A 25,660-nucleotide genomic window follows, 5' to 3' on the forward strand; every position below is an offset into this window, starting at 1 on the left:
TGCGCTATAATTGGATTTTTTTTAATAAAAAAAGAGGGAAAAAAAAGCTTTTAAGAAAATAGAGGTTGAGTGGTCGCCCTGGCTCCTGAGTGACAGGGAAGTGCGCCGGGTCCCTGGGAGGGGCAGGCTCGGCCCCCGGGGCGGGGGTGCAGCCCCCACTGTCCCCTGCGGTCAGCCTCCTGGGTGCTGGGGCTCCCACCTGAGGCCTGGGGGGGGGGGCTCTGGGAGGGGACCCCTTGTGTCTCCTCAGGGCTGGTGGGGGGCCGGGGGGGCGGGGGCCGGAGGCGGGGCGCCGGGACGCCCGTGCTGCCGCAGCCAGCCGCTCTGCGGGGCCGAGCCCGGTCAGGTGGTTGGCACCGAGGTTGCAGAGACAGTTTCTTGTCTGTGTGTTTTTGCAACACCTTTCTATAAAGGGAAACGCAATTTAAAATATGATCGCTCGGTGTTGTAACAGCCGCCTCAGCCGCGCTCGGCGAGATCGTTATCAGGCTGATATTAACTTCTAAGAATATTATGCAAATCACGGGCTGGCGCCACGGGAATCCTGCGCCCGCCACGCGGGGCACCCGGGCTGCCTCCCCTCCCTCGGGGCCCGGGGCCCCCGTGGGCTTCAGCCTGGTCTCTCCCTGGTCTGCACCTGGGGAACCTGGGGGAGGGCAGGGGTCCTGGGACTGGGGGCTGGGGTGGAGTGGGAGCCCCCAGCCGGGCCTGTGACTGTGCCAGCGTGTGTGGGCCGAGTTTGCCCCCTGTCCTGTGTCGCGGGGGCCAGGGTGGACCCGCTGCTGGGCTGGGGTTGCCGAGGGAAGGACCCTGGGGCATCGCCCATCTGCCCAGGCTCTGCTGACCCGCGGAGGGGGCCCACGGTTGGGTCCTGCGTGGGCACGTGGCTCCCAGGACGGCCCGCTCGCGGGTCTGAAGTCGTGGGGTGGACACTGCCCTGTGGACGCTCTGTCCCCCTGTCCCCAGCCCAGCCCCCCGCAGTGATCCTGCCTAGCTGGCGGTCCCGTGGGTGGCAGCCACGAGGGCTTAACTGTGCGACAAGTGCTGAGGCCCCGGGAGCAGGGTGTAGGGCCGCAGACGAGGGGAGAGCGCTCTGGCCTCCGGGCAGCTGGAGCCGGACGGCGCTGACGGGGTCTGGTCGGTGCCGGCCAGGGCTGTATTTTATTTTAAGGAATATTTTACTTACTTGAAAGGCAGAGGTATAGAGACGTTTTCTGGCATTCCACCAGTTCCGGTGCGGGGCCGTCCCCTGCTGCCTCGCCGGGCGCATCAGCCGGCGGCCGGATGGGAAGTGGAGCAGCCTGGACTTGAACTGGCTCCTGTGCGGGATGCCGGCGGATCAGGCCGTGGCTCAGCCCGCCGTGCCGTGACCCAGAGCTCCGTGCACTGGCTCACTGTCCGAAGGCCCGCAGCAGCCAGAACTGGACTGGACTAGGCCTGGCCAGCTGGGAGCCGCCACTGCTGCCCCCCAGGGTGTGCGGTAGCAGGAGGCAGGCGGGCATCGGACCCAGGGATGCCCGCATCCCAAGCCGGCCCATGCTCCCGCCCCGAGCCGGGGGTTCGGAGGGTCCGTCCTCTTGGGGTTTGTGCTGGACCTCGGTTCCCCGACGTGCAGGTGGGAGAGGCAGGCGCCGAGCTGTGGAGCGGGGGCAGCGTGCCGCTTTCTGGTCACCAGGGGAGCCTCGTGTGCCCCTGGGCAGCCGGGTGGTTGGCAGGTGCAGAGGGGCCAGGGCGGGGGCAGGGTGCCGGCCCCTCGGGGGCTGCTCGGGCAGGCCAGGAGCCCATGTCCAGCTGTGGGCCGCAGAGGACTCCCTGGGCGTCCTCGGCATCACGTGGCCGTGTTCCCCCTTCTCATAAGGACCCCGTCGCTGGAGTAAGGGCCACATCCAGGTGACCTCGTCCTGGGGCCCCACGTGCAGGTGCTGCAAAGACCCTGTCCAGTTACGGCCATGTGTGCAGGTCCTGGGGGGCGGGAGGCTTTGGGGGGCGCTGTGTGGCCGGGGTCGGGGGAAGCAGAGCCGTGGTGCCTGCAGGCTGCCCCTCTGGCCGGCGGCGGCAGCGGGTGCTGCCGGGACGAGCCGGCCGGGGCGGGCACACAGCGGGCACATTGTTTCCAGGAGTCAAAGCCGGGGAGGGGTGGAGGGAGGAAACGGGGCCACGGAGGGGGAGGCTCTCCTGCCGGCCGTTACGTAAGCCTGGGGACAGGAGAGGCAGGGCTCGGGCTTGGTGGCGGCGTAACCCAGTTCCGCGCGGGAGTCTGTGTTGTCTGAAGTGGCCTGGAAACCAGCGTCGCGTGGGTCTGCGTGCAGCCCTGGGGGGCGTGGCCGGGCCCCGGGCCCAGTCCGGTGAGTGCCGCTTGGGCCGGCGGGATGTATGGCCCTTGCGGGGAGCAGGGAGGGTAGCCCAGCCTGGGCCGCTGAGGGCTGCCCTGGGTGCTGGCCAGACCTCGCCTGGAGGTGAGGGGGCTTGGCCTCTGTCCTGGTGGGCAGGCGGGGCCAGCCGTCCACACCCCTGCAGGTGGCAGAAGCTGGTGACCCCTGGGGGCGGGAGGCTGCCCTGGGGTTCAGCTCTGGGCCCTTTGTAGGCCAGGGTTTGGCTCCCAGAGCAGGTGGCCTCGGGAGCCCTGGGCAGGTGGAGGTGGTCCAGGCTCCTGTCCCCAGAGCCCGGCGTGGGTCTCCTCCACGGGCCCGGGGAGTGACTGGCCACAGATGCCCCTTCTCTCATGGGGGGGGCACAGCGACCTGCAGCCCAAAGCGGGGGTCCCCTAAGGTGGCCCCACACCACAGGCACTGTCAGCCGCGTCCCCAGCACCTCTGCTGCCTTGGACACTGACCCTGTCCTTGGTGTCGCCCTTGACCCCTGCCTGAACTGCCAGTCATCGGAGGATGAGGAGGCCCCGCCCACCTGCCTGCTCAGTGGTTCAGGTGTTGAGGCAGAGGAACACGGGCCCAGGGCCGCCCGCTTGCCAGCCGGGTCAGCTCTACAGCCCCGCCCTGCTCGGCCCCCAGGGACGTCCGGCTGCTCGGCCGGTTACCTGCCCGTTACCTGTGTCGTCGGCTACACGACGATGAACCGCTTCAGCCGGCTGAGGTTCTGCGCTTTGTGTCTGGAAGCAGAGACGCAGGCGGGGCTCCCGCGTGGGGGGGGGCCGGGGCTCTGCCAGGCCCCTCCCACATGGGGTGGGGGTGTCCCAGGCAGCAACTCAGCCACTCTGGGTTTCCGACAGCGTTCTGGTTCCGTGTGCATAAAATCCGCGCCCCGACCCCCCCACCGCCCCCCCGCTGAGTCCAGAGCTCCTCAAGCCACAGAACGGAGGCTCGGCCCGGCCCCTGCGAGGGCTCGTCCTCAGCGTCACCCCTGCAGCAGCGGGCGTCAGCGCCCTGCTCCTGGCTGCCCCTGCCGCGGGCGCCCTGGGGACGGGCGCTCGGGCTCTGTCGAGGGTGACGTCCCTGTGAGTTGGGCTCCACAGCCTGGAGTGGTCCCTGACCTTGACCCTGGGTCGCTGGGGGAAACGGTGGCCTCACGGGACCTGAATGCGTGTGAGAACTTGGGGGTGAGGGGTGAGCGGTGCTGGGGTCCTGTCGGCATCACCAGCCGCTCCCACAAAGCACGGCCTTGTCCTGGCTGGGAGCGGCCCCGCCCCCCCGGGGATGCTCCCAGCTCCTGTGGTGTGGGGCTGCAGGGGTGGGTGAGGCGTGTGTGGGCCTGGTGCTCTGTGTAGGAGTGGGTGAGGTGTGTGTGGGCCAGGTGCCCTGTGCAGGGTGGGTGAGGCGTGTGTGGGCCTGGTGCCTTTTGCAGGGGTGGGTGAGGCGTGTGTGGGCCAGGTGCTCTTTGTAGGGGTGGGTGAGGCATGTGTGGGCCAGGTGCCCTGTGCAGGGGTGGGTGAGGCCTGTGTGGGCCAGGTGCCCTGTGCAGGGGTGGGTGAGGCATGTGTAGGTCAGGTGCCCTGTGCAGGGTGGGTGAGGCGTGTGTGGGCCAGGTGCCCTGTGCAGGGGTGGGTGAGGCGTGTGTGGGTCAGGTGCCCTGTGCAGGGGTGGATGAGGTGTGTGTGGGCCTGGTGCCTTTTGCAGGGGTGGGTGAGGCGTGTGTGGGCCAGGTGCCCTGTGCAGGGGTGGGTGAGGCGTGTGTAGGTCAGGTGCCCTGTGCAGGGGTGGGTGAGGCGTGTGTAGGCCAGGTGCCCTGTACAGGGGTGGGTGAGGCGTGTGTGGGCCAGGTGCCCTGTGCAGGGGTGGGTGAGGCCTGTGTGGACCAGGTGCCCTGTGCAGGGGTGGGTGAGGCGTGTGTGGGCCAGGTGCCCTGTGCAGGGTGGGTGAGGGGCCGTGTCTCAGCAGGTGGGCCCTCACAGCAGGGTGGGGGAGGACGGCTCAGTGGGCAGGGCTGAGTTCTGACCTGGGTCAGCTCGGGTCTCGCAGAGCCTCGGCGGCCCCAGGCTGAGGTCCAGGTGTTGGGGGCCGGCCCCCTCTGACCGCCCCAGGGAGGGCCCTGTCTGCCTCCCCCGCTCCTGGGCGCACGGCCCTGCTCCTCCAGGCCCTGCCCCCCAGGTGGTCACGTGGCTTCTTCCTGCGGGGTGGGGGTGGGGTGGACGTCCCTCCTTGGTGTAAAAATCTCTAACTCAATTAGTGCTGTCTGCCAAGTCCTGGTTGCCAGCAGGTTCCTGCTGCTTGGCCAGGCCAGGGTTCAAGGTCGCCCGGCCCCAGCCCGAGGCTCCTCTCTGAGGAGAGAGAGAGAGAGAGAGAGAGAGGTCTTCCATCCCCAGGTGGCCACAGCGGCCGGAGCTGGGCCACGCTGAAGCCAGGAGCTCTGGGGCCTTCCGAGGGTGCAGGGGCCCAGGGCCGTCTCCCACTGCCCTCCCAGGCCACAGCAGGGAGCCAGATCGGGAGTGGAGCAGCCGGGACTCACGCCCGGGTGGCGCGGCTGCCGGCGCTCTCCAGGGTTCCCGCACGCAGGCAGGGACCTGAGTTCTTGAGCCGGCACTGCTGCCTCCCAGGGTGCGCACCGGCAGGAAGCCGGGAATCCGGCCGGGTTCTGGCGTCTTCACCACCGGCTCCTGCCGGCCCAGGCCCCTCCCAGCCCCCCTGCTGGGTCTGTCCTCCTCCGTGGGGGGCGGCCCCCTCTCTGGAGCCAGCACCCGGGTCCTGAGGCTGTCGTGGTCCGTGGGCAAGGCCGCCCCGCTGGCTCCGCGGCAGCACAGCCGGCGCGGAGGTTTGTGGGGGGTGTGGCAGTCGGCAGGAGTCCCAGACACACAAAATGAGCAAGAGTGAATCGGCTGCGTGTGCAGAGCGCGTCTGCCGCTCCTTCTGGGAGGAGGGAAGCCAACCCCCCCCCCCAAGGAAGTGTGGGGCGGGGCGGGGTCAGCCAGGGCGGAGGGCAGGGCCCGCGCGCAGCCGCGTGGTCCCCGCAAAGGCAGGTGCACGGCCAGACCTGGCATGGGGGCCCGACCTCGGCATGGGGGCCCGACCTCGGCATGGGGGCCGGACCTGGCATGGGGGCCCGACCTCGGCATGGGGGCCCGACCTCGGCATGGGGGCCGGCAGGCAGAGCTGGGACGTGGACCCGGGAGTCCCGATTCCCCCTCTTGGAGCCCCGCTCGTGGCCGAGCCGGGTGCCCCGCAGGAGTCCTGGTGGCCGTGGTGTGGCCCAGAGCCCCTTTACCATTTCACCAGAGGGGAAGCAGAGGCCCGGGCAGGGGTCGGGGGGGGGGCCCAGGAGGAGACCAGAGCTGGCCGTGCCCATGCTCTGCCCACCCCCCTCCCGGTTCTGCAGGTGCCTGGAGCGAGGGCACGGGGGCAGGGGGCAGCACCGGGCGCCCTCCCTGTGCGGTTGCTGGCTGCCTGTGCCCGCCGCCCTCCAGGTGGACAGAGCTTGGTGGGGGCAGGGGTGGGGCTGCCTTGGGGGTTCCCTGTGTTAACTGTTTCTCAGTAATTGCAACCAAAACAGCAGCTGAGGCCGCCTTGCCGGAGCCGCGCAGCTGTGAGTGCAGCCACTGATTCCCAAGATTGCCAGGGAGTCCTCCCGCCTGGGGTGGGAGCCGGCCCGGCGCAGGGAGAGCCGGCCGAGCGGGGAGGGGGGCGGGCCTAGCCCCTGCCCCGCCTGGCGCAGCCCCTGGGTGCCAGCTGCTTGGGAGCAGGACCTGTCGGCACTGCAGGGTGGCCCCCGTCTGTCAGGGCTCCTTTGTCCCCCACCTGGCTCGGGGATACCCGGGTGCACCTGTCCCACCCCAGCCTCGCTCTGGGCTCTGAGCCACGCTGCCCTGGCCCCCCGTCTGGAGGGGGACCCCCCACCTCTGCAGCCTCAGCCTCACTCCAGGGGGGCCGGGGGCAGGCAGGGGGTGGGATCCCCTGGACCCTGCTTCCCCTGCAGCCAGGAGCAGTTTAGGGGCCAGCGGCTCCCTTGGTCAGTCTCCAGGCCCCAGGGTGGCGCTGCCAGGACGCGGCCCTGCCCGCAGGCCCGAGGGCGCCCCCACCCTGCCCCTGCCGCAGCCCCATTAGTGTTCAGCACCAGCTCCCTGGAACCGTGCGCTCTTTCTTAAGAAGGCGTGATTGAAGCGAGATTAACGTATTTACCTTCAGGCCTCCCAGGGGAGCCGTTAGCGACGGTGACTTGGTCCCGCTCCCGCGCCGCCCTCACCTCCCACAGGCAGGGTCGCCCAGGTGAGGGGAGCCCCGGCCCCCGGGAGAACGCCGTGGCCTCACCGTGGCCTTGCCCAGCCAGTGCAGCCGATGCCAGGGCCTGGCGTTTCTCCTGAGGGGTCCTGCCCCGAAGGGGTCGGCCAGGCAGGAGACTGGATTCCGGATTCGGAGGATTTCTGGAGTCTGCCGCAGGGGTGCACTGGGGGCCCCTCCCCCCCCACTGTCTTTTTGTTTTGTTTGAAACATTTGTTCACCTGGAAGAGTTAGAGAGACAGGTAGAGGGAGGTCTTCCATCTGCTGGTTCACCCCCAAGACGGCTGCAACGGCTGGGGCTGGGCCAGGCTGAAGCCAGGAGCCAGGAGCTCCATCCGGGTCTCCCACGCGGGTGCAGGGGCCCAAGGACTCGGGCGTCCTCCGCTGCTTTCCCAGGCCGTAGAGAGCTGGATGGGAAGTGGAGCAGCCGGGACTGGAACCGGTGCCCGTATGGGAGGCCGGCTCTGCAGGTGGCGGCTTCCACAGCACTGGCCCCTGCTGAATGTGGTCTGTCATGATGTGCGGTCCACGGGCCCGGAGCCTTGCCGAGTGTCGGTGACCCCGGGGACGCCTGCCCGTGAGAGCTGGTGAGACCCTGCTTCGCCCTGCGCAGTCCTGGGAGTCAGCGGCTCCTCCGTGAGGGGTCCCGGCTGTGGCCGGAGCGGCCGTCCTGTGGGTCCGGGTGGACGCAGGAGCGGCCCCGGGAGTCGGGGCTGCTTTGGCCCAGGTCGGCTCCGCCCGTGGCCCCAGCGCCCATCCGGGTGGAGCGGGTTTCGCCGCCGTCCTGAGAGTCCAGGCATCAGCAGCGCGGCCACCATTGTGCTTCATTAAGGTTTTGTTTCTGTGAAAGGAGGAGTGAGAGAGAGAGAGACAGAGAGAGAGACAGACAGAGAGAGAGACACAGAGAGACAGAGAGAGAGAGAGAGGTCTCCATCCGCTGGCTCACCCCCCACATGGCCGCAGCAGCCAGAGCTGTGCCGATCCGGAGCCGGGAGCTTTGTCAGGTCTCCCACGTGGCTCAACCCCTGCTGCTTTCCCAGGACCAGCCAGGAGCTGGATCGGAAGCGGAGCAGGGGCTGGTGCTGGGGCGTGGTGGGCGAAGCCGCCGCCTACAGAGCCAGCATCCCTTATGGGCGCCGGCTCAGGTCCCGGCTGCTCCTCTTCCGATCCAGCTCCCTGCTGTGGCCTGGGGAAGCAGTGGACGATGCCCAAGTGCTTGGGCCCTGCACCTGCGTGGGAGACGGAAGAAGCTCCTGGCTCCTGGCTTCAGATCAGCCCAGCTCTGGCCGTTGCGGCCACTTGGGGAGGGAACCAGCGGATGGAAGATCCCTCCCTCCCTCCCTGCCTCTCCCTGTCTGTGTAACTTTCAAATAAATAAATAAATAAATCTTAAAAAAAAAAAAATGGAGCAGCCGGGACTCCAGCCGGGCTCTGGAGCTCCATCGGGGTTTCCAGTGTGGGTCAGGGACCCAGCACCCGAGCCGTCCCCCGCCTCCCCCAGGGTGTGCGTGAGCGGGGAGCTGGGGCCAGGCCCGGGGACTCTGGCCGCTGGCCGCTCGTCGCGTTTTAACCTCGGCTGTGGCGATGTCTCGTGGCTCCGACTTGCATCCCCTCGTGGCTGGCGGTGGTGGGTGTGCGTCCTGCGTTCCCTCGTGGCTGGCGGTGGTGGGTGTGCGTCCTGCGTCCCCTCGTGGCTGGCGGTGGTGGGTGTGCGTCCTGCGTCCCCTCGTGGCTGGCGGTGGTGGGTGTGCGTCCTGCGTCCCCTCGTGGCTGGCGGTGGTGGGTGTGCGTCCTGCGTCCCCTCGTGGCTGGCGGTGGTGGGTGTGCGTCCTGCGTCCCCTCGTGGCTGGCGGTGGTGGGTGTGTGTCCTGCGTCCCCTCGTGGCTGGCGGTGGTGGATGTGTGTCCTGCGTCCCCTCGTGGCTGGCGGTGGTGGGTGTGTGTCCTGCGTCCCCTCGTGGCTGGCGGTGGTGGATGTGTGTCCTGCGTCCCCTCGTGGCTGGCGGTGGTGGGTGTGTGTCCTGCGTCCCCTCGTGGCTGGCGGTGGTGGATGTGTGTCCGGCGTCCCCTCGTGGCTGGCGGTGGTGGATGTGTGTCCGGCGTCCCCTCGTGGCTGGCGGTGGTGGGTGTGTGTCCTGTGGAACGCGGAGACGTCCCTTGTTGGGTTTTTCCTGTTCGGTCATCTGCTTGAAAGGCAGAGCAACAGAGAGAGAGGGAGACGGAGACAGCGAGTGGTCTTGTCCACTGCTTCTCTGTCCACTCCCCCGGTGCCCACAGCAGCCAGAGCCGGGCCCAGCCAAAGCCTAGAGCTCCGTCCAGGCCTCCTGTGTGGGCGGCACGGACTGCTGCCCCCCAGAACACGTTAGCAGGAAGCTGGGTGGGAAGTGGAGCAGCTGGGACCTGGACTGGGCTCTGGTACAGACTGTGGGCTTCGCCCGAGGACTCCGTGTGCAGCCGGGGCGCTGGCCTGTGCTGGGGCGTGTGGTTTGCCCGGGTCCCTCTGGCTGTGTCCCGTGTGTGCACGCTGGTCCTGGGGGTATGGTTTGCCCGGGTTCCTCTGCCTGTGTCTGGCTGTGTCCCGTGTGTGCACGCTGGTCCTGGGGGTGTGTGGTTTGCCCGGGTTCCTCTGCCTGTGTCCCGTGTGTGCACGCTGGTCCTGGGGGGGCGTGTGGTTTGCCCGGGTTCCTCTGCCTGTCTCTGGCTTTGTCCCGTGTGTGCACGCTGGTCCCGGGGGTGCGCGGTTTGCCCGGGTCCCTCTGCCTGTGTCCCGTGTGTGCACGCTGGTCCTGGGGGGCGTGTGGTTTGCCCGGGTCCCTCTGCCTGCGTCTGGCTGCGTCCCGTGTGTGCACGCTGGTCCTGGGGGTGTGGTTTGCCCGGGTTCCTCTGCCTGTGTCCCGTGTGTGCACGCTGGTCCTGGGCGTGTGGTTTGCCCGGGTCCCTCTGCCTGCGTCTGGCTGCGTCCCGTGTGTGCACGCTGGTCCTGGGGGGGTGTGTGGTTTGCCCGGGTCCCTCTGCCTGCATCTGGCTGCGTCCCGTGTCCACGGCCGCAGCTGAGCAAAGCTGCTTACTGGTGACGGCACCGCTGCGAAGGCTCCTGAGGGCGAGTCTCTCGTCCCCCCCAGGAGAAGTGCTCGCATCGAGCATCTAAGTCCTTCATCCACTAAACATTTTTAATCTATTTTATCTATTTGGGAGACAGAGCTGTGGGGGCTGGTGTTGTGCTGTAACGGGTGAAGCATCCCCTATAGCTGCAGGTTCCAGTCCCGGCTGCTCCACTTCCTCTCCAGCTCTCTGCTGTGGCCTGGGAAGGCAGTGGAGGATGGCCAAGTCCTTGGGCCCTGCACCCACGTGGGAGACCTGGAGAAGCTCCTGGCTGCTGGCTTCGGCTTGGCCCGGCCCTGGCCGTTGCGGCCATCTGGGGAGTGAGCCAGAGGATGGAAGGCCTCTCTCTCTGTCTCTCTGTAGCTGTTGACATGGTTATGGGGCAGTGGGAAGAACAGAGAGAGAACTTGTCTTCTGGCTCACTCTCCCAGTGGCCAGCAGCCGGGAGCTCCATCGGGGTCTCCCCCAGCCTGGAGCCATTGCCTGCTGTTTTCCCAGGAGTTGGAAGCAGAGTGGCCGGGACGGGAACCCGCGCTCTGACACCAGCGTCTCAGGCGGTGGCTTAGCCCTCCGCACCGCAGGGCCGCCCCTGGTCCATCGTAGGTTCATTCTGGTGGGAGGCTTGGTGCTGTGAAAGAACGGAAATTTATTTTCGAGGCCGAGACGGCCAGGGCGGGGCAGAAATGGAGCAGAGCTGCCCCCCCCCCCCCGCCAGGTGCCTGGCACAGCCCCCGCTGCGTCACCCAGAGCCAGGAGCCCGGGACTCAGCCTGGGTCTCTGCCTCCCGGGGACCTGACCTGGCTCTCCGAGGGGACGCGGGCGTCACAAGTGGCGTCCTGGCCGCTGTGCCCACTTCCCGCCTCGGTCCCAGGGACGCCGTCTTGCTCTGTGGGGCTGGTGCTGGCTTGGTTCTGGAAGGTTCCTGCGGATGAGCGGACCGTGACCGCCCCCGTTTGGGGCAGCTCTCCTCGCCCATGGGCCTGGGGCTTCTACAGATGCTCTGTTACCACCGACAGCTTTTTAATCTTTTTTGAATATTTATTTGAAAGGCAGAGTTAGAGAGGCAGAGAGAGGTCCTCCATCTGCTGGTTCACTCCCCAGTTGGCTGCATCGGCTGGAGCTGCACCGATCTGAAGCCAGGAGCCAGGAGCTCCATCCACGTCTCCCACGCAGGTGCAGGGCCCAAGCACTTGGGCATCTTCCACTGCTTTCCCGGGCCACAGCAGGGAGCTGGATGGGAAGTGGAGCAGCCAGGACTTGAACCGGCGCCCGTGTGGGATGCCGGCGCTGCAGACACCTGGGCTTTAACCCGCTGTGCCACAGCACCGGTCCCCAGCTCTTTAATCTTAATTAGTGTTTTTTGTCTGGAAGGCAGACAGACTGCCCACGTGGCCATAACAGCTGGGGCTGGGCCACGTCCAGGAGCCGGGAGCTCCACGCAGCTCTGCCGTGTGGGTGGCAGGGCCCTAGGGTGGTCGTCGGCAGCAGGCGGGCAGGGGAAGCGGGGCCGAGCCGGGCTGTCCAGCTGCGGTGTGAGCGTCCCACGTGCAGTGCCGGGCTCGCTGCCGCCTGGCTGGGTTCTCTCGTGAGCAGCGAACTGCAGCTCCTGCCCTGGGCTTTCCCCTGGGGGCGGAGTGACGCGTGGGCCGTTGGTTTGCCTGTGTGTGTGCGATGAATGTGTTTACTGTGTTTGTGCGTGTGTGTGCTTTGCAGTGTGTGTTTGCGTGTGTGTTTACCGTGTGTGTTTGCGTGTGTGTGCTTTGCCGTGTGTGTTTGCATGTGTGTTTGCCGTGTGTGTGTGCGTGTGCATACTTTGCCGTGTGTGCTTTGCCGTGTGTGTTTGCCGTGTGTGCTTTGCCGTGTGTGTTTGCATGTGTGCTTTGCCGTGTGTGTTTGCATGTGTGCTTTGCCGTGTGTGTTTGCGTGTGCGTGCTTTGCCGTGTGTGTTTGCGTGTGTGTGCTTTGCCGTGTGTGTGCTTTGCTGTGTGTGTGTGCTTTGCCGTGTGTGCTTTGCCGTGCGTGTTTACCGTGTGTGTTTGCTGTTCATGCTTTTACCGTGTGTGTTTGCGTGTGCGTGCTTTGCCGTGTGTGTGTGCTTTGCCGTGTGTATTTGCATGTGTGTGCTTTGCCGTGTGTGTTTGCGTGTGCGTGCTTTGCCGTGTGTGTTTGCGTGTGCGTGCTTTGCCGTGTGTGGGCCCCCCCGGGTCCTGTCGGCCCTCGGTCGTCACCTGCCTCTCTGGAAGGTGACAGGTGACAGGCAGCCATCCCTGCTCTGCTTGCTGCCGTCCTTTGAGGCTCGGCTCCGGGCCTTTGACAAGGTCTGACTTGCCGGTTTTTCCTCTGGTCGCTGAGCCCACGGCCACGAGATGCGCCGTGTGTGTGCCTGTGTGAGTTTATGGCGTTGGCTCTTACGTTTGTGTCTTCAGTTCCTTTTGAATTAGTTTTTCCGTGTGGTGGAGGTGAGGTTCCGCTTCGCCTCCCTCCCTGCTGTCCCAGCGACACTTTTTGTTTTAGTGATGGGGGGGGGGGTCTTCCATCACGTGGTTCCTTCCCCAAAGGCCACCACGGCCAGGGCTGGGCCAGGCCAAAGCCAGGAGCCAGGAGCTTCTCCCAGGTCCCCCATGCGGGTGCAGAGGCCCAGACACCTGGGCCGTCGTCCACTGCTTTCCCGGGCCACAGCAGGAGCTGGGTGGGAAGTGGAGCAGCCGGGACTCTCGCCCGTGCCCCAGACAGAGGTCTAACCTACTCCACGGTGTGGCCCCTACTTAGTCAGCTTTTTGAGAAACAACATCCGTCCATTGGTTCACTCCCCAGATGCCTGGCACAGCAGCGCCGGGCCGGAGCCAGGAGCCAGGAGGCCCGCTGGGGTCAGGGGCCAAGCTCGTGTCCCACTGCTGCTTCCCAGGGGCATTAGCAGGGCTCAGGGACCCGGGCGTGGGTGCAGGGCTCAGGGACCCGGGCGTGGGTGCAGGGCGCAGGGACCCGGGCGTGGGTGCAGGGACCCGGGCGTGGGTGCAGGGACCCAGGCATGGGTGCAGGGCGCAGGGACCTGGGCATGGGTGCAGGGTGCAGGGACCCGGGCGTGGGTGCAGGGTGCAGGGACCTGGGCATGGGCACAGGGACCCGGGCATGGGTGCAGGGCGCAGGGACCCGGGCGTGGGTGCAGGGTGCAGGGACCCGGGCGTGGGTGCTGGGCGCAGGGACCCGGGCGTGGGTGCAGGGCGCAGGGACCTGGGCGTGGGCGCAGGGACCCGGGCATGGGTGCAGGGCGCAGGGACCCGGGCGTGGGTGCAGGGCGCAGGGACCCGGGCGTGGGTGCAGGGTGCAGGGTGCAGGGACCCGGGCGTGGGTGCTGGGCGCAGGGACCCGGGCGTGGGTGCAGGGTGCAGGGACCCGGGCGTGGGGTACAGGCCTCCCAAAGGCGTTTTTTTGAAGATTTATTTATTTTGCTAGAAAGAGTTACACAGAGAGAGGGAGGGAGGAGAGGTGAGACAGAGAGAATCTTCCATCCGCTGGTTCCCTCCCCAGTTGGCCGCAACAGCCAGAGCTGTGCCGATCCGAAGCCAGGAGCCAGGAGCTCCATCCGGGTCTCCCCCGTGGGTGCGGGGGCCCAGGCACTTGGGCATCTTCCGCTGCTGTCCCAGGCCACAGCAGGAGCCGGGGCTGGAACGGGTGCCCCTAGGGGCTGCCGGCATCGCAGGCAGAGGCTCAGCTCCGTGTGCCACCGCGCCGCCCCTCCCTGGGTCGGCTTCCGTAGAAAAATCACTGAACGCCACATCTGGCCCCACGTCTGCTGGGAGGACCAGGGGGGTGGTGGCTCAAGGCTGTGGTGCTGGGACCCTCCTCCCTCGGGGGCTCCAGCCGGGGTGGGTGGGTGGGACCCGGCCTCCTGGGCCCACCCTGCCTGTGGCGCTGGGAGGGAGGAGGCAGCCCGGCTCTGGGTTTGCGCAGGGTCTTCCCGGGCCTCCGCGGCTGGGCGTGCGTCTGCTGTGTCAGGGTCCCGCCGCGGACACACCTGGGGGCCCGGAGCCAAGCAAGGGCAGGGCCCCTGTGCCCTGCGGGATCCTCCTGGTGGGCTGGGCCGGGCCTTGTGGTGGCGCCGCCCGCCTGGCGCAGGCCGATCCTGGGCGGCTTTTATCTGGCCCCCAGGATTCCTGCTGCGTTATCTGTATTTCCTTTAATTTGTGGGATTTCTAGTAAATGGGCTTAAAAATAGGTCTGGGCGTGCGGCCAGGGCCGGTGCGGGCGGCAGGCTTCTCCGTCTCCCGCTGCCACGGCAGAGCCGGGAGCCCCGACCACTGGGCCCGTGGCTCCTGCAGGTCCACGAGGTTGCCCGTGCCGTGTCCCCCAGCAGGACACGGGGCGCAGCGCCCCACGCCTGCACGGACAGCCAGGTGGGCCTTGGGTGCAGGCCAGGTGGGCCCGGGCGGGCACTGAGCACTGGGTGGTGGCTGGAGCAGGGCCTGGGCACCTGTGTTCCCGGCCGTCTGCACAGGGGACCGAGACTCGCTGTCCTGGGGCCACAGAGGCCCCACCTGCGGCCTGGGCCGCGATGCCCGGCGGGAGCTGGCGGTTTAGTCGCCACCTGGGACCCCGCGTCCCATGTCTGGTGCCTGGCTGGGCACCTGGCTCCTCTGCTTCCGATCCAGCTTCCTGCTAACAGACTGGTCCCTGGGGAGGGAGCGTGCAGGGGCCCTTGGCCCTGGCACCCGCCTCTGCTGACCCGACCTCAGGGCCTGGACAGGTGGCCGAGAGGCCCAGCGCCCTGGTCACCTCTTCTCCGCCCCTGCTGCTCTGGGCCTGCCCGGTCCCTGGTCCTGGGGCCCGAGCTCCAGGCTGAGCCGCCCTCTGTGTCCCTGCGCCTGGCAGAGACCCTGTGAGCTGGGCACTGCCACCCTCGGGGGCTGCTCTCCTCTTGGCATCTGGGCCCCTTGCCCTTCACCCCACGCTTGGCTCAGGAACTTGCCCCAGGCCTCTCCTGCCCGTCCAGGGCCACCAGTGCCCATTTGGGTGGGCGGGGGAGACTGCCTGCCCCCGGCCCTTGGGTGGCTTGGTGCTCCGCCCAGGAAGCTGGCAGTGGGGGAGGGGCGCCGTGTCAGTCCCGAGGGCTGAGGCCCAGATGGGCGCAGCCAGGCCCCAGGAGCCGCCTTGTGCCGGGCAGGTGCCGCTCCACCTGCGCCCTGGAGAGCCTGGCACCTGTGTGGGCAGGAGGCTTTGTCCCTGGCGGACAGGGACCTGGTGCTGGGAGCCAGGGCAGGACGGGCAGGGGACAGCAGGTGGCCCTTCCTTACTGGGGGGTGGGGGGACCTGGGTCCTTGGCCTTGACACCCAGGTAGGACGGCTCCTGTGCTGTGGCCCCGGGTAGCATCATTGTCCATCCCCTCCCACCCCCCGCCGCGGCCGAGCCGGAGTCTCTGGGTCTCATTTCCATGAGGTTTTTAAGCATAATTAGAAATGCAGGGAGCTTGGTGTCTTACCTCGCCTCCGACTATTTATGGCACGATATGCAGATGAGGAGAACTGTGCATATTAAACACCGAGCACGAAGCCCCGCCCACAGCCCTGGGCTCTGCCTGCTCCCAGGTGGGGGTCCGCTCCGGGACCCCCACGGGCCCGTGCGAGGGAGGCAGAGGTGGGTGGGGGTGGGCAGTGCTCTGCCGCCCGGCCCGGAGCTGGGGTGCAGGGGCCCCGCGTGCTGGAGCCGGGGCTGTGCCCCGGGGAGTCGCTCTTCAAGCTTCCGTTATTTAAATCACAAACATCGCGGTGAGGAGGTTGTCGGCTCTTTTCAAAGCACCGCTTGTTAATTCTTTGGGAACCTTCTGGAACCCTTGGAGGCTCTTGGGAGCTTTGCAGATGCTGTTGGGCTGGGCGGGGCCCCTCCCGCCGCTGCCCCTCCGCTGCTGTCTCTCTTCTTCTTGTTTTGAGATTTATTTACTTATTAGAAAGACAGAGATGAGAGAGGGAGAGGCAGAGAGGTCGTCCCTCCGCTGGTTCACTCCCCAAATGGCCACAAGGGCTGGAACTGGGCCAGGCCGGAGCCAGGAGCGTTTTCCGGGTCTCCCACGCGGGGGGCGCGGGCCCAAGCCCCTGGGCTGCTCCAGATGGGACGCGGTAGCAGGTGCGTTTTCCCAGGTGCATCAGCAGGCAGCTGCATCGGGAGTGGACGGCCGGGACTGGAACCGGCGTCCATGTTGGACGCTGGGGCCGCAGGCGGCGGCTTCACCTGTGCCACAGCCCGGCCCTGCTGCCGTTTCTTTATGTGAGTGTGGGGGTGTGGTTTGGCCCCCAAACTCCCACCTGTGTGAACGTCGGGGTGTCCTGAGGGTGAAGAGCAGGGGGCGATGGCGGGCGGCCCTGCCCGGTGGCTCCCCGGGGTCACAGGGAGCCGAGGTCCTGCCCCGTCCCCACCGCGCCCTGGCCGCTGGGATCCGGGCCGCCAGCGGGGAGGGACTGATGGAGGAGTTTCTGGATTCGCAGCTCCTGGCGCCGCGCCTCCTCGGGAAGACCGCTTCCAGCAGGCGTTTGCCAGCGAGGCGGAGCGGCTTCTGCCGCTGAGGCTGGGCCAGGCTTGTGGTCTGGGCGGAGGCTGCCCAGAGGGCCTCCTGGTCCCGGGGCTCGCCCGGCTGGAGACCCTTGTGCACCTGCGTGACCCTGAGGCCTGGGGGGTGCTGTGTGCACCCCTCCTCCCCACGTGAGGGTCAAGTGTAAAGGCCATGGCCCAGGCTGCCCCTCCTTGTCCGGGGACAGGATGCTGGGGCGGGGGTGGTGACCAGGCCCCCGGGCCCCGTCCTGGCCCGCTTGCTCCTGCTGCACGGCTTGGGTCTCCTCATCCGCACCCCCAGAGGGGCCGGGGCCGGGGCCAGGCTGCAGCCCCTGCTCCGTCCTCCTGGCCCATGTGGTCGGCAGGGGCTCCATTAGCAGCGAGGCCTGCTCCGGGCTCCCCTTGATGGTGTCTTAAAAGTTTAATGTGAACCTCGGGGCCTCACCCAGCTCCCCGAGGGCCTGGGCTTGCCTGCCTGAGCCCACAGCCTGGGTCCTGGAGTGGTTAATCCCAGGCCCCAGCTCCCGCTGTGTCCTGCTGGGGCCAGTGCTGTGTGTGACTGCACCCCCCCCCCAACCAGGCTCACCGCTCACCGGCGCCCTGCCGGCTCCCAGGGACTTTCCCACGGCCTCTGCTGCCGCCCTGTCCCTGGGGACACCGGGCCACCAGCTCTGAGTGCCTTTGACTGACATCTCAGCAGGTGCCCCTGGCCTGCCCTGCCTCTGCGGGAGGTGTCAGGGCCTCCCAGTTGGAGTGGCCCAGGGGGCCTGGAGGGAAGCCCCGCCCTCCCATAGGATGTCTCCGCCCCCCGTGGCTGCACGGTCGCTGAGGTCCACCTCTTATTAGATTGAAAAAATTAAGTCCTGCAGAATAATGTAATTTAATTTCTCTCGCCTCCTTCCTCTTGCTGGAAGTGACCCTGTGCGGGCGGAACTCGGCCCGTGGCTCGGTGCCGTGGGACGTGCCGTGGAATCCGCTGCCTGTGCGGGTTTTGGGTGGGGGGAGCCCAGGCAGGGCTGGGGCCTGCGAGGGGAGCCCCGCCTTGTCCAGCTGCCAGCCTGGGGTCCCTGGGGTGGCCTTGGACCTGTGGGAGCCCCTGCCCCCTCGGTGCCTGGTGGGAGGGCCCCGGGGCGCTGGAGCCCTTGGTGGCCGGCCCTGGCCCAGCTGGGGAGGGAGTCCGTGTCCTGATTTGATCCTGGGACTCAGCTTGGGTGGCAGGGGCCCCTCTCCAGGTCCTGCCCCTGCCCCTGCAGCGCCCTCCCCCCGCCCTGTGAAGGTCCTCAGTGCAGGGGCCTGGGGGCGTGGCCGGGGGCGTGGCTGAGGGAGTCATGGGAGGGGGTGGGTGGGGGCGGGGACAGCGTCCAGAGTGCTGGGCCGCTGGCCCCTCCCCGCCTCTGCTGCCCCGGCCCCCGGCCCCCAGCCCGCCCTGCTGTCGGTCACAGCCAAGCCTCTCTTTCACCCTGAAGCCCATCTTTGTTCCTGCCCCGGGCGAGCGTCTAAGAACGGAACCCGACACCAGCCCTGTCCGGCACAGGTGTCCCGAGGACAGGGTGGCAGCAGGGCCGCTGTCCTCAGTCCGCAGGGCCACTTGGCCCCTCCACGGGTGAGCGCCGCTGGCCCCAGCCCTGGGCACGGCCTCTGAGGTGCGGCCGCCGCTGAGGGCTCAGGTCAGCGGCCTCGCCTGCTCCGGTCATGCCAGCTGTGGCCATGCCGGCTGCAGCCGCGGGTTTCACACGTATCTCGCTCCGCCCCAGGGGCCGTCCGAGGAAGGCCAGGCCCCCTGCTTCTCTGGGCACAGCTCAGCGACTCAGGCCGCGGAGTCGTTCCAGGAAGTGGCCGGTGTGTGGGGTGGCACCTGCAGGACCCAGGATTTCAATGTGGTCCGCGGGCCGGGGCCCAGGCTCTGGTGGGAGGGAAGGCTCAGGTGCTGAACGGGGTCCCCTGGCCGCGGGTCGGACCTGGCTGGGCAGCGCGCTGCCCCGGCCCAGGCGACCCCTCCTCCTGGCTCGGCCGAGCTGTCTGCCTTCCGGGAGTTCCTGCGTGGGCGCCGTCCTGGGGGCTCCTCCCCTCCTGGCCAGCACCGGGCACTCAGCAGAGCTGGAGCCCTGGAGGGAGCTGCAAAGCCCGGGGCGGGGGGGCGGGGTGTGCAGGGCTGCTCCCGGGAGGGTGGCGCACAGCCCAGCGAGGGCCCTTCCTGCGAAGGCCCCAGCCCCAGGCCCGCGCAGCCTGCTCCTGGCCCAGTGGCTTCTTGTCTTTCCCTGTGGGTGCTGCCGCCTCCTGCCAGGCCTCCTGGCTTGTGTCACTCCATGGGGGTCAGGCAGCAGGAGCTCAGGTTGGAGCGAGCAAAAGACCTTGCCCCTTGGGTGTGGGGGGTGGCAGGTGGGGAACTGGGGCTGGACACCCCAGCACTTTGTGGGAGCCCAGAGCGGGGCTCCCCTGGGAAGGACTCCGGCCGCCAGGTAGCTCTTTGCACAGAGCAGGTCCTGGTCCTGGTCTGAGCCCTGCGGAGCGGGGAGGGGCCGGCCGCCCCGGCCCAGTGCTGTCCCTGCCTGCTCCCCCTCCCCCCCGGCCGTGCGTGCTCCCCGACTTCACCGGCTGCCCCCCCAGCACCCGGGACCCCTGACCCGCCGCCGGCCCCAACGCCCCAGCCCTGCAGAGTGTCTGGACAGCCGAGATCTTTGACCGGGGCTGTCCTGGGCGAGGGAGGGGTGCACGGGGTGATCGCATGCAGAAGTGCGCGGTGGGTTTGCAGGCTGTCTCGGCTGCCGGGCACCGCGAGCCGGCACGCACAGCCGTGCTTCTGCCATCTTTGTTTGCATTGCCGTGAGTCATCAGAAGTCTGTCTTGTACCAACACCCAGAGCCACGCATTCCTCTGGCACCAACACTCCACTGTTTTGAAAGCCGGGGCTGGGAGCTGGCATTTGCTTCGGCTCCCAAATCAAAGGCCGCTATTCACTCCCGGGAGCCGCCTGGCTGTGCGTCTGCATCCGGCCGCATCATTGAGATGCGGCGCGCTGCCCGGGAGTGCCGGCCTGGGTGCAGCTGAGCCGTGGCCGCGGAGCCCAGCGCCCAGGCTCCTGCCGCCGCCGCCGCCGCCTCCTCCTCCTCCTCCTCCTCCTCCTCCTCCTCCTCCTCCTCCTCCTCCTCCAGCCCTCCCCACCCCAGGGCTCCCGCTCCGTTTGCTGCATTCCCGGAGCAGCGGGCGGGCGTGTGCGGGGAGCCTGCCCTGCCGGGCTGAGCGGGCAGCCACGGGCCGCTGGCCGCAGCCGCTGAAGGTAGGTCCCCCCTCCGGCCGGGGCCGCGGCGCCAGCAACTTCTCTGCAGCAGGGGGCACCGCGGGCCCACCTGCCCAACTCCTGGCGCAGGCTGGCTCCGCCCCCCTCCTTCCCCTCCCTCTCCTCTCCTCCCCTCCCCTCCCCTCCGGCCGCCCTCAGGACACAGTGGCCCTTTGTGTGGCCCTGCGAGCTGGGGCCCCCCCGCCCCCCCACCCCGCGCGGAGCCAGCACCACCTCCCCAGCCCCCCGGTGGCTTCCCAGTCCTCGCTGGTCACCTGGGCTGGGACCGAGCCAGCAGGGATTGGCCGGCGCTGGATGCCGAGCGGGAGGGCGGGCACCCTCGAGTGGGGTTGCGACAGCTCTAACTCCGGCTTCTGGCAGCCGGTCCCTGCTGCAGCGCCCGGACCTGCGCTTGGGGTCCTGGGCCCGGGAGCCGGGAGTGGCCGCGGGCGGGCCAGCCCTGCACACAGCGCCCCCTGGGCTGGAGGGGAGAGCACAGGCCCCCCCCCCCCCCAGCTCACTTCCCCAGTGGTCCCAGCCCTTTGCCCACCTGCCCAGGGAAGCTCCAGGACGCGGGAGGGGGCTGGCTTCAGCCCAGTGGCCCCCCCACGCACACCTGGGCCCTCTGCAGGGCTGTGGAGGAGAGGGGAGGGGAGGGGAGGGGAGGGGAGGGAACAAACCAGGACCGGAGGCTCCGGGACCCCTGGCCTGGGCGCAGCAAGGGGCCGTGGTGCAGCCCAGGAACTGTTTCTGGGAGAGGAGTTGCTGCCCCGGCCCCTCCCAGCCCCCCCAGCCCCCGCGGGGGTCTGTGCATGGAGCAGCCCGAGGGCGCGGTGGGGAGCGCGGCCCACTTGGTGGGGGGCGGTGGGCGTCGGCGGGAGCTGAGGCCGCGCCCCTCCCCGTCCCCGCAGATGCGCCCCGCCAGGGCCGCCCCGCGCTGAGAGAGAGGGCCGCCGCCAGCGCCCGGCCGCCATGTCTCAGATGCTGCACATCGAGATCCCCAACTTCGGCAACACCGTGCTCGGCTGCCTGAACGAGCAGCGCCTGCTGGGCCTCTACTGCGATGTGTCCATCGTGGTCAAGGGCCAGGCCTTCAAGGCCCACCGGGCCGTGCTGGCCGCCAGCAGCCTCTACTTCCGCGACCTGTTCAGCGGCAACAGCAAGAGCGCCTTCGAGCTGCCGGGCACCGTGCCGCCCGCCTGCTTCCAGCAGATCCTGTCCTTCTGCTACACGGGCAAGCTGACCATGGCGGCCAGCGAGCAGCTGGTGGTCATGTACACGGCCGGCTTCCTGCAGATCCAGCACATCGTGGAGCGCGGCACCGACCTCATGTTCAAGGTGAGCTCGCCCCACTGCGACTCCCAGACGGCCGCGACGGAGGACGCCAGCTCCGAGCCCCAGAGCCCCTGCACCCAGCTGCAGCCGGCCCCCACCGCCGCCGGCCCCTACGTCGTGTCCCCCTCCGTGCCCATCCCGCTGCTGACCCGCGTGAAGCACGAAGCCATGGAGCTGCCGCCGGCCGCCGGCCCGGGCCTGGCCCCCAAGCGCCCGCTGGAGGCGGGGCCGCGGGACGGCGTGGCGGTGGCGGCCGGGGCGGCCCCCCTGAAGCTGCCCCGGGTCTCCTACTACGGGGTGCCCAGCCTGGCCACCCTCATCCCCGGCGTCCAGCAGGCGCCGTACCCCCAGGGGGAGCGGACCAGTCCGGGGGCCAGCAGCCTGCCCACCACCGACAGCCCCACCTCGTACCACAACGAGGAGGACGAGGAGGACGACGAGGCCTACGACGCCATGGTGGACGAGCAGTACGGCCAGGTGTACATCAAGGCCACGGGCAGCTACGCAGGTAACGGGCCCCCTGCAGCCTGGCGGGGAGGCCTCTGCTGTCGGCGGTGGGGGGTGCGGGGTAAGCAGTGGCCAGCCTGGAGGGGGGGTGGGAGGGGCCCTGGGGTGCCCCGGAGGCCACGGTGGCCGGGGCACCTGCAGGGGCTCGTGGTTCTGTCGCGGCCTCCGGCCTCGGTGCCCCACCTGCGCGGCACGTGGACCCGTGCGTGGTGTCCACTGGCTTCTGTCTCGGAGGCTGAGGGTCACCTGGGTCTTTCCTGTGACCCCAGGGAAGCCCCCGGGTTCTTCCTTGCTGGGCCACCTCCCCTCGTGGGACCTGGGAGCTTCATGCGCCCCCCCATGCCGGGTGCTGGACGGGGGGCAGGGTTTGCTGGACGGAGGGTCCAGCCGTCGGGGCCCAGAACCGGTGCCTCCTCTGAGCCTGGGCCGCAGAGCTGCCGTGGCCCCGTGTGGCCGCATGGGCGCCCTGTCTTTCCCTCGCCTGGGAGACACTGCTGTCCTGGGGGGTGGGGGACAGGGAGCCAGCTTGGGCGCTTGGCTATGGACCCGACAGTGGGTGTGGCCGCGGCCGTGGCCTCCCCACCGCCCCCACGAAGGTGTCACCAGCACCAGTGTCCCGCTTTCCTTGGTAAGCGCTGCCGCGACCCACGCTCCGTGGCTTCTGTTGCCGTTCGGTAGCAGTAGGGGACACGCTTGGCCTTTCCCAAATCGGCCCCGAGCAGGACAGTGGTGCTCACGTGGCAGGCGCGGGCCGGGCCTCCGGGAATCTGCCCTGGGGCGGCGACCTTTCCTCCGGCTCCGGTTCCCAGCCCCGGGCAGCCCCCTGAGGACCGCACCCCAGCGTGGCAGCTGGACGGGGCTCCGTGGAGCGGGCGCTGGGGCAGGGCTGCCGCCGCGGCTCCCCACGAGCACCCTGAGCCAGGGACAGGCCCGTGGGCTCTGACACCTCCAGAGTTCTTGCTGCAAACCCCGTGCCCCTCGTCCAGTGTGACCTTGGCCCGGGGACAGGCGGGCTGGACGCTGGGTCGCAGGGAGCAGGGTGCAGGGGACAGCTCGTCCGATGCACCTGCCACCGAGAGCTGGGTCAGCCGGAGGCCTCCCCTCCTGCGTGCTGGCCGACCGTGGCTGTGAGAGGCTTTGAGGGGCCGAGCCATGAGCCACGCTGCGGCTGTGGGACCAGGGCTGGGCCCCGGGGGGTTCCCGCGTGTGGCCGGCCCACCCTCCCAGAGGTGCCCAGAGGCCGTGTGGGAGGCCGGGCCTGTGAGGGGCCTCGGGACAATGAGCTGTGGTTCTGTCTTTGGCAAAGCCCATAAGTGGGGCAGAGGAGGGGGCGTGTGGCTTCTTGGTGAAAATCTAGGTTATTGGCAGTGACGTTGTCGCCAGCACCGCTGGTTGGGGGGAGGCTGAGGGGCGGGGCCCGCCAAGGCCGCCTCGGGGCGGATCCTGGTGCCCGCTGGGGCATCCCACAGCCTGCTGCTCCTCGCCGTGTCCCCTCCGGCCGGGGCTCCCTACCGGTCAAGTGAGAGATTGGCTGAAGTCGCCCACTGTGCACCACGAGGTGTGTGTGGCCAGGGGACAGCGATGCCCACACTCACCCCCCTCCAAGCCTGCATGCTGGACTCCAGTGGGCAGGCAGGACAGGAAGTGGCTCGCCCGTCACTCCCCCGGGCCTGTGCCGTGGCCGCCGGCTTGGGTCTTCCCAGTGCACGTGCAGGTGGATCCAGTCTGGTACGATTGGGGTGCCAACCAGAAGCCCTGTGGGGGGTCCGTCCCCAGCGTCCATGGGGGCTGGCAGCAGACGGGGCGACGTGCACCTGTCACGCTGGCCGGCTGTCGTGCCGGGAGCGGAGACCTCGCCTTTGCGGGAGGTGCAGGCGCCCGGCGCTCACGCGTGTCGGGACCCAGCCTGACGGGCAGCGAGCTGGCGGCCGAGGGCGCGTGGGCCTCATCCCTGGGCGGGCAGCTGAGGACGAGGACGTCTCCCACGCAGGGCAGATTCCCTCTGGGGCTCTGGGCTGTGGTCTCCGGCCGCCGAGGCGCGGGTGTGGGGTCCTTGCCCCTTGTCCCGTGGCTCCCCGCCACAGTGCCCGAGACAGGCCCAGGCCCCACGTGTGATTATGTCCCGGCTGGGGAGGCGCCCGCGGTGGGGGCAGGGAGTGAGCCTTGGGGTGCTGTGCTGTGGGGGAGAGGGTGTGGGGGCCAGGAGGGGCCAGGCCAGCGGGCTGCCCAGCTCCGCCCTGGACGCTCTTTGCAGGGAAGGTGGATCCGGCCCAGTCTGCCCCCGCCCAGCCCACCCCCCTGGGTCCTGCACGCGCTCTGTGGGGCCCGGCAGTCGCAGCACAAATGCAGGGGGAACTTGGACAACGGAACTGCCCGTGGCCCCCGAGGGCCCTGCCTCAGCCCTGCTGTCCAGGCACCTGGCCCTGCCCATCCCCGGCCCTGCCCGCTCCAAGGGTGTGGGTGGCTCTGTGGTCCCAGGAGAGGCAGCGGCCACAGTGCCCTTGGCCGTGTGGCCTGTGACCTTCGAGGTCAGCTTGGTGGGCGTCGGCCCAGGCCTGGAGCGCAGAGCCCATGGGGTGGCAGCGCTGCCCTCGGATGAGGTCCAGCTCACAGAGCCTGCCCCACGTGGCACAGTGCAGGCCGCCCACGGGGGTCTGCTGGGGGCGGGGAGACCACTTCTGCCGGCAGCTGTCACGTGCGGTTCCCACGAGAGGACCAGGGGTGCGGCCACTTTGTTGGAACCGCTTTCCCCGGTGAGGGAGGCTTTAAGCCACGGGCCTGGATAGGTTGGGGCCCGAGAAGTGGGGAGTTGGGGGCACTCCTGCCGGCCATGTGTGTCTCACCGAGCATCTCTGGGGCCCCCTGGGCACCCTTGCCCCCCCCCCCCCCAGCAAGTGCACTGTTCCTGGCTGACCCTCGAGCCCTGAACTCCCCAAGGCCACGACTCGGGGTGTAGCTGAGGCAGACATCACAGCAGGAGCTGTGCCCACCGGAGTCTCCTGGTGGCACCTGGACTGTCCCCCGGCCCCTCCCGACCCCGCCGGCCACAGGCAGGGCGCCCCGTGCACGTGTGTGCAGTTCACAGAAACACAGCATTGATTTTTAAAAGATTGACTTATAGATTCTTCTTGGAAAGTCACAGAGAGAGAGAGAGAGAGAGAGAGAGAGAGAGAGAGGTCTTCCATCCGCTGGCTCACTCCCCAAATGGCTGCAATGGCCGGAGCTGAGGCGATCAGCAGCCAGGAGCCAGGAGCTTCCTCCGGGTCTCCCACGCGGGTGCAGGGCCCGAGCACTGGGCCGTCCTCCGCTGCCTTCCCAGGTGCATCAGCAGGGAGCTGGGTCGGAAATGGAGCGGCTGGGGCTGATGCTGTCATTACGGGCGGAGACTTAACCGGCAGCGCTGTGGTGCAGCGGGCTAGGCCATCATCGCCTGCAGTGCTGGCCTCCCATGTGGGCGCCGGTTTGAGTCCCGGCTGCTCCACCTCTGATCCAGCTCCCTGCTGTGGCCTGGGAACGCAGTGGAGGATGCCCAGGTCCTTGGGCCCTGCACCCGCGTGGGAGATCCAGGAGAAGCTCCTGGCTCCGGCCGTCGCGGCCATTTGGGGAGTGAACCAGGGGATGGAAGATCGATTTCTGTAACTCTGGTTTTCAAATATAAGAGATGATTTATTTTCGTTTTACTTGAGTGAGACAGACCTGCCCACAGTTAACCCTCAAGTTCCCGCCGGAACCGGGGCTGGGCCTGGCCGAGTCCGACGTGCATTGAGGGCCACTGAGGGCCGGCGCGGGAAGCCGTGGGCGGGGCCGGCAGGGGACCAGGCACCCGACTTGGGGTGGCATTGGTGACGACCCCCGCACGCGCCCGGCCCCCGCATAGTTTCATTGTGGGTGTTTCAGAGTCTCCCCCGTCTCGTTCCGGCGGTGACCAGTGGCCTCGTGGGCGCTGAGGGCCCTCGGGTGGCCTGGGGCTCTGCCGTGTCTCGGGGTCGGGCTGAGTCCCCGCGTCGGTGCCTCCTCGCACCTGCGTCCGGCTCTGCTGCGGGCCTCCTGCCTGGACGCCTCCGTGTCTGCTGCATAGCCCGGGCCCCGGTGCTGCTGTGGCCGCGTAGCTCGGGCTCCTGGCGCTGTTCGTCTTCCCGGGGTCGCCACTGCCGCCCCCGACGACGTGGTCGCCTTCCCGGTAGAGCGTGCGTCTGAGCTTGCCCAGGGCTGGGGGTCCCACAGTCACCTCCACGTC

The 25,660-nt window shown here is 68.6% G+C and overlaps 1 protein-coding gene across 4 annotated transcripts in view; it reads left to right on the forward strand.

Annotated features, from left to right (window-relative positions):
* NACC2 (NACC family member 2) overlaps positions 1–25,660 on the forward strand; it is a 41,463-nt gene that overhangs the window by 3,591 nt on the left and 12,212 nt on the right. The window contains exons 2-3 of one of the 4 annotated variants that reach the window (XM_070066756.2): positions 20,493–20,919; positions 21,253–21,424. In XM_070066756.2, coding sequence (XP_069922857.2) covers positions 20,554–20,919; positions 21,253–21,424 — 538 coding nt within the window. In that variant the 5' untranslated portion in view covers positions 20,493–20,553. Of the gene's footprint in view, positions 1–2,190; positions 2,346–19,445; positions 19,582–20,492; positions 21,425–25,660 lie in introns of those variants that run through there. The other 3 variants (XM_070066750.2, XM_070066744.2, XM_070066742.2) reach the window with 3 other exon arrangements.

Source organism: Oryctolagus cuniculus, chromosome 1 (assembly GCF_051225735.1).
Source record: "Oryctolagus cuniculus isolate XC-2025 breed Fujian yellow rabbit chromosome 1, ASM5122573v1, whole genome shotgun sequence".
Classification (NCBI taxonomy): domain Eukaryota; kingdom Metazoa; phylum Chordata; class Mammalia; order Lagomorpha; family Leporidae; genus Oryctolagus; species Oryctolagus cuniculus.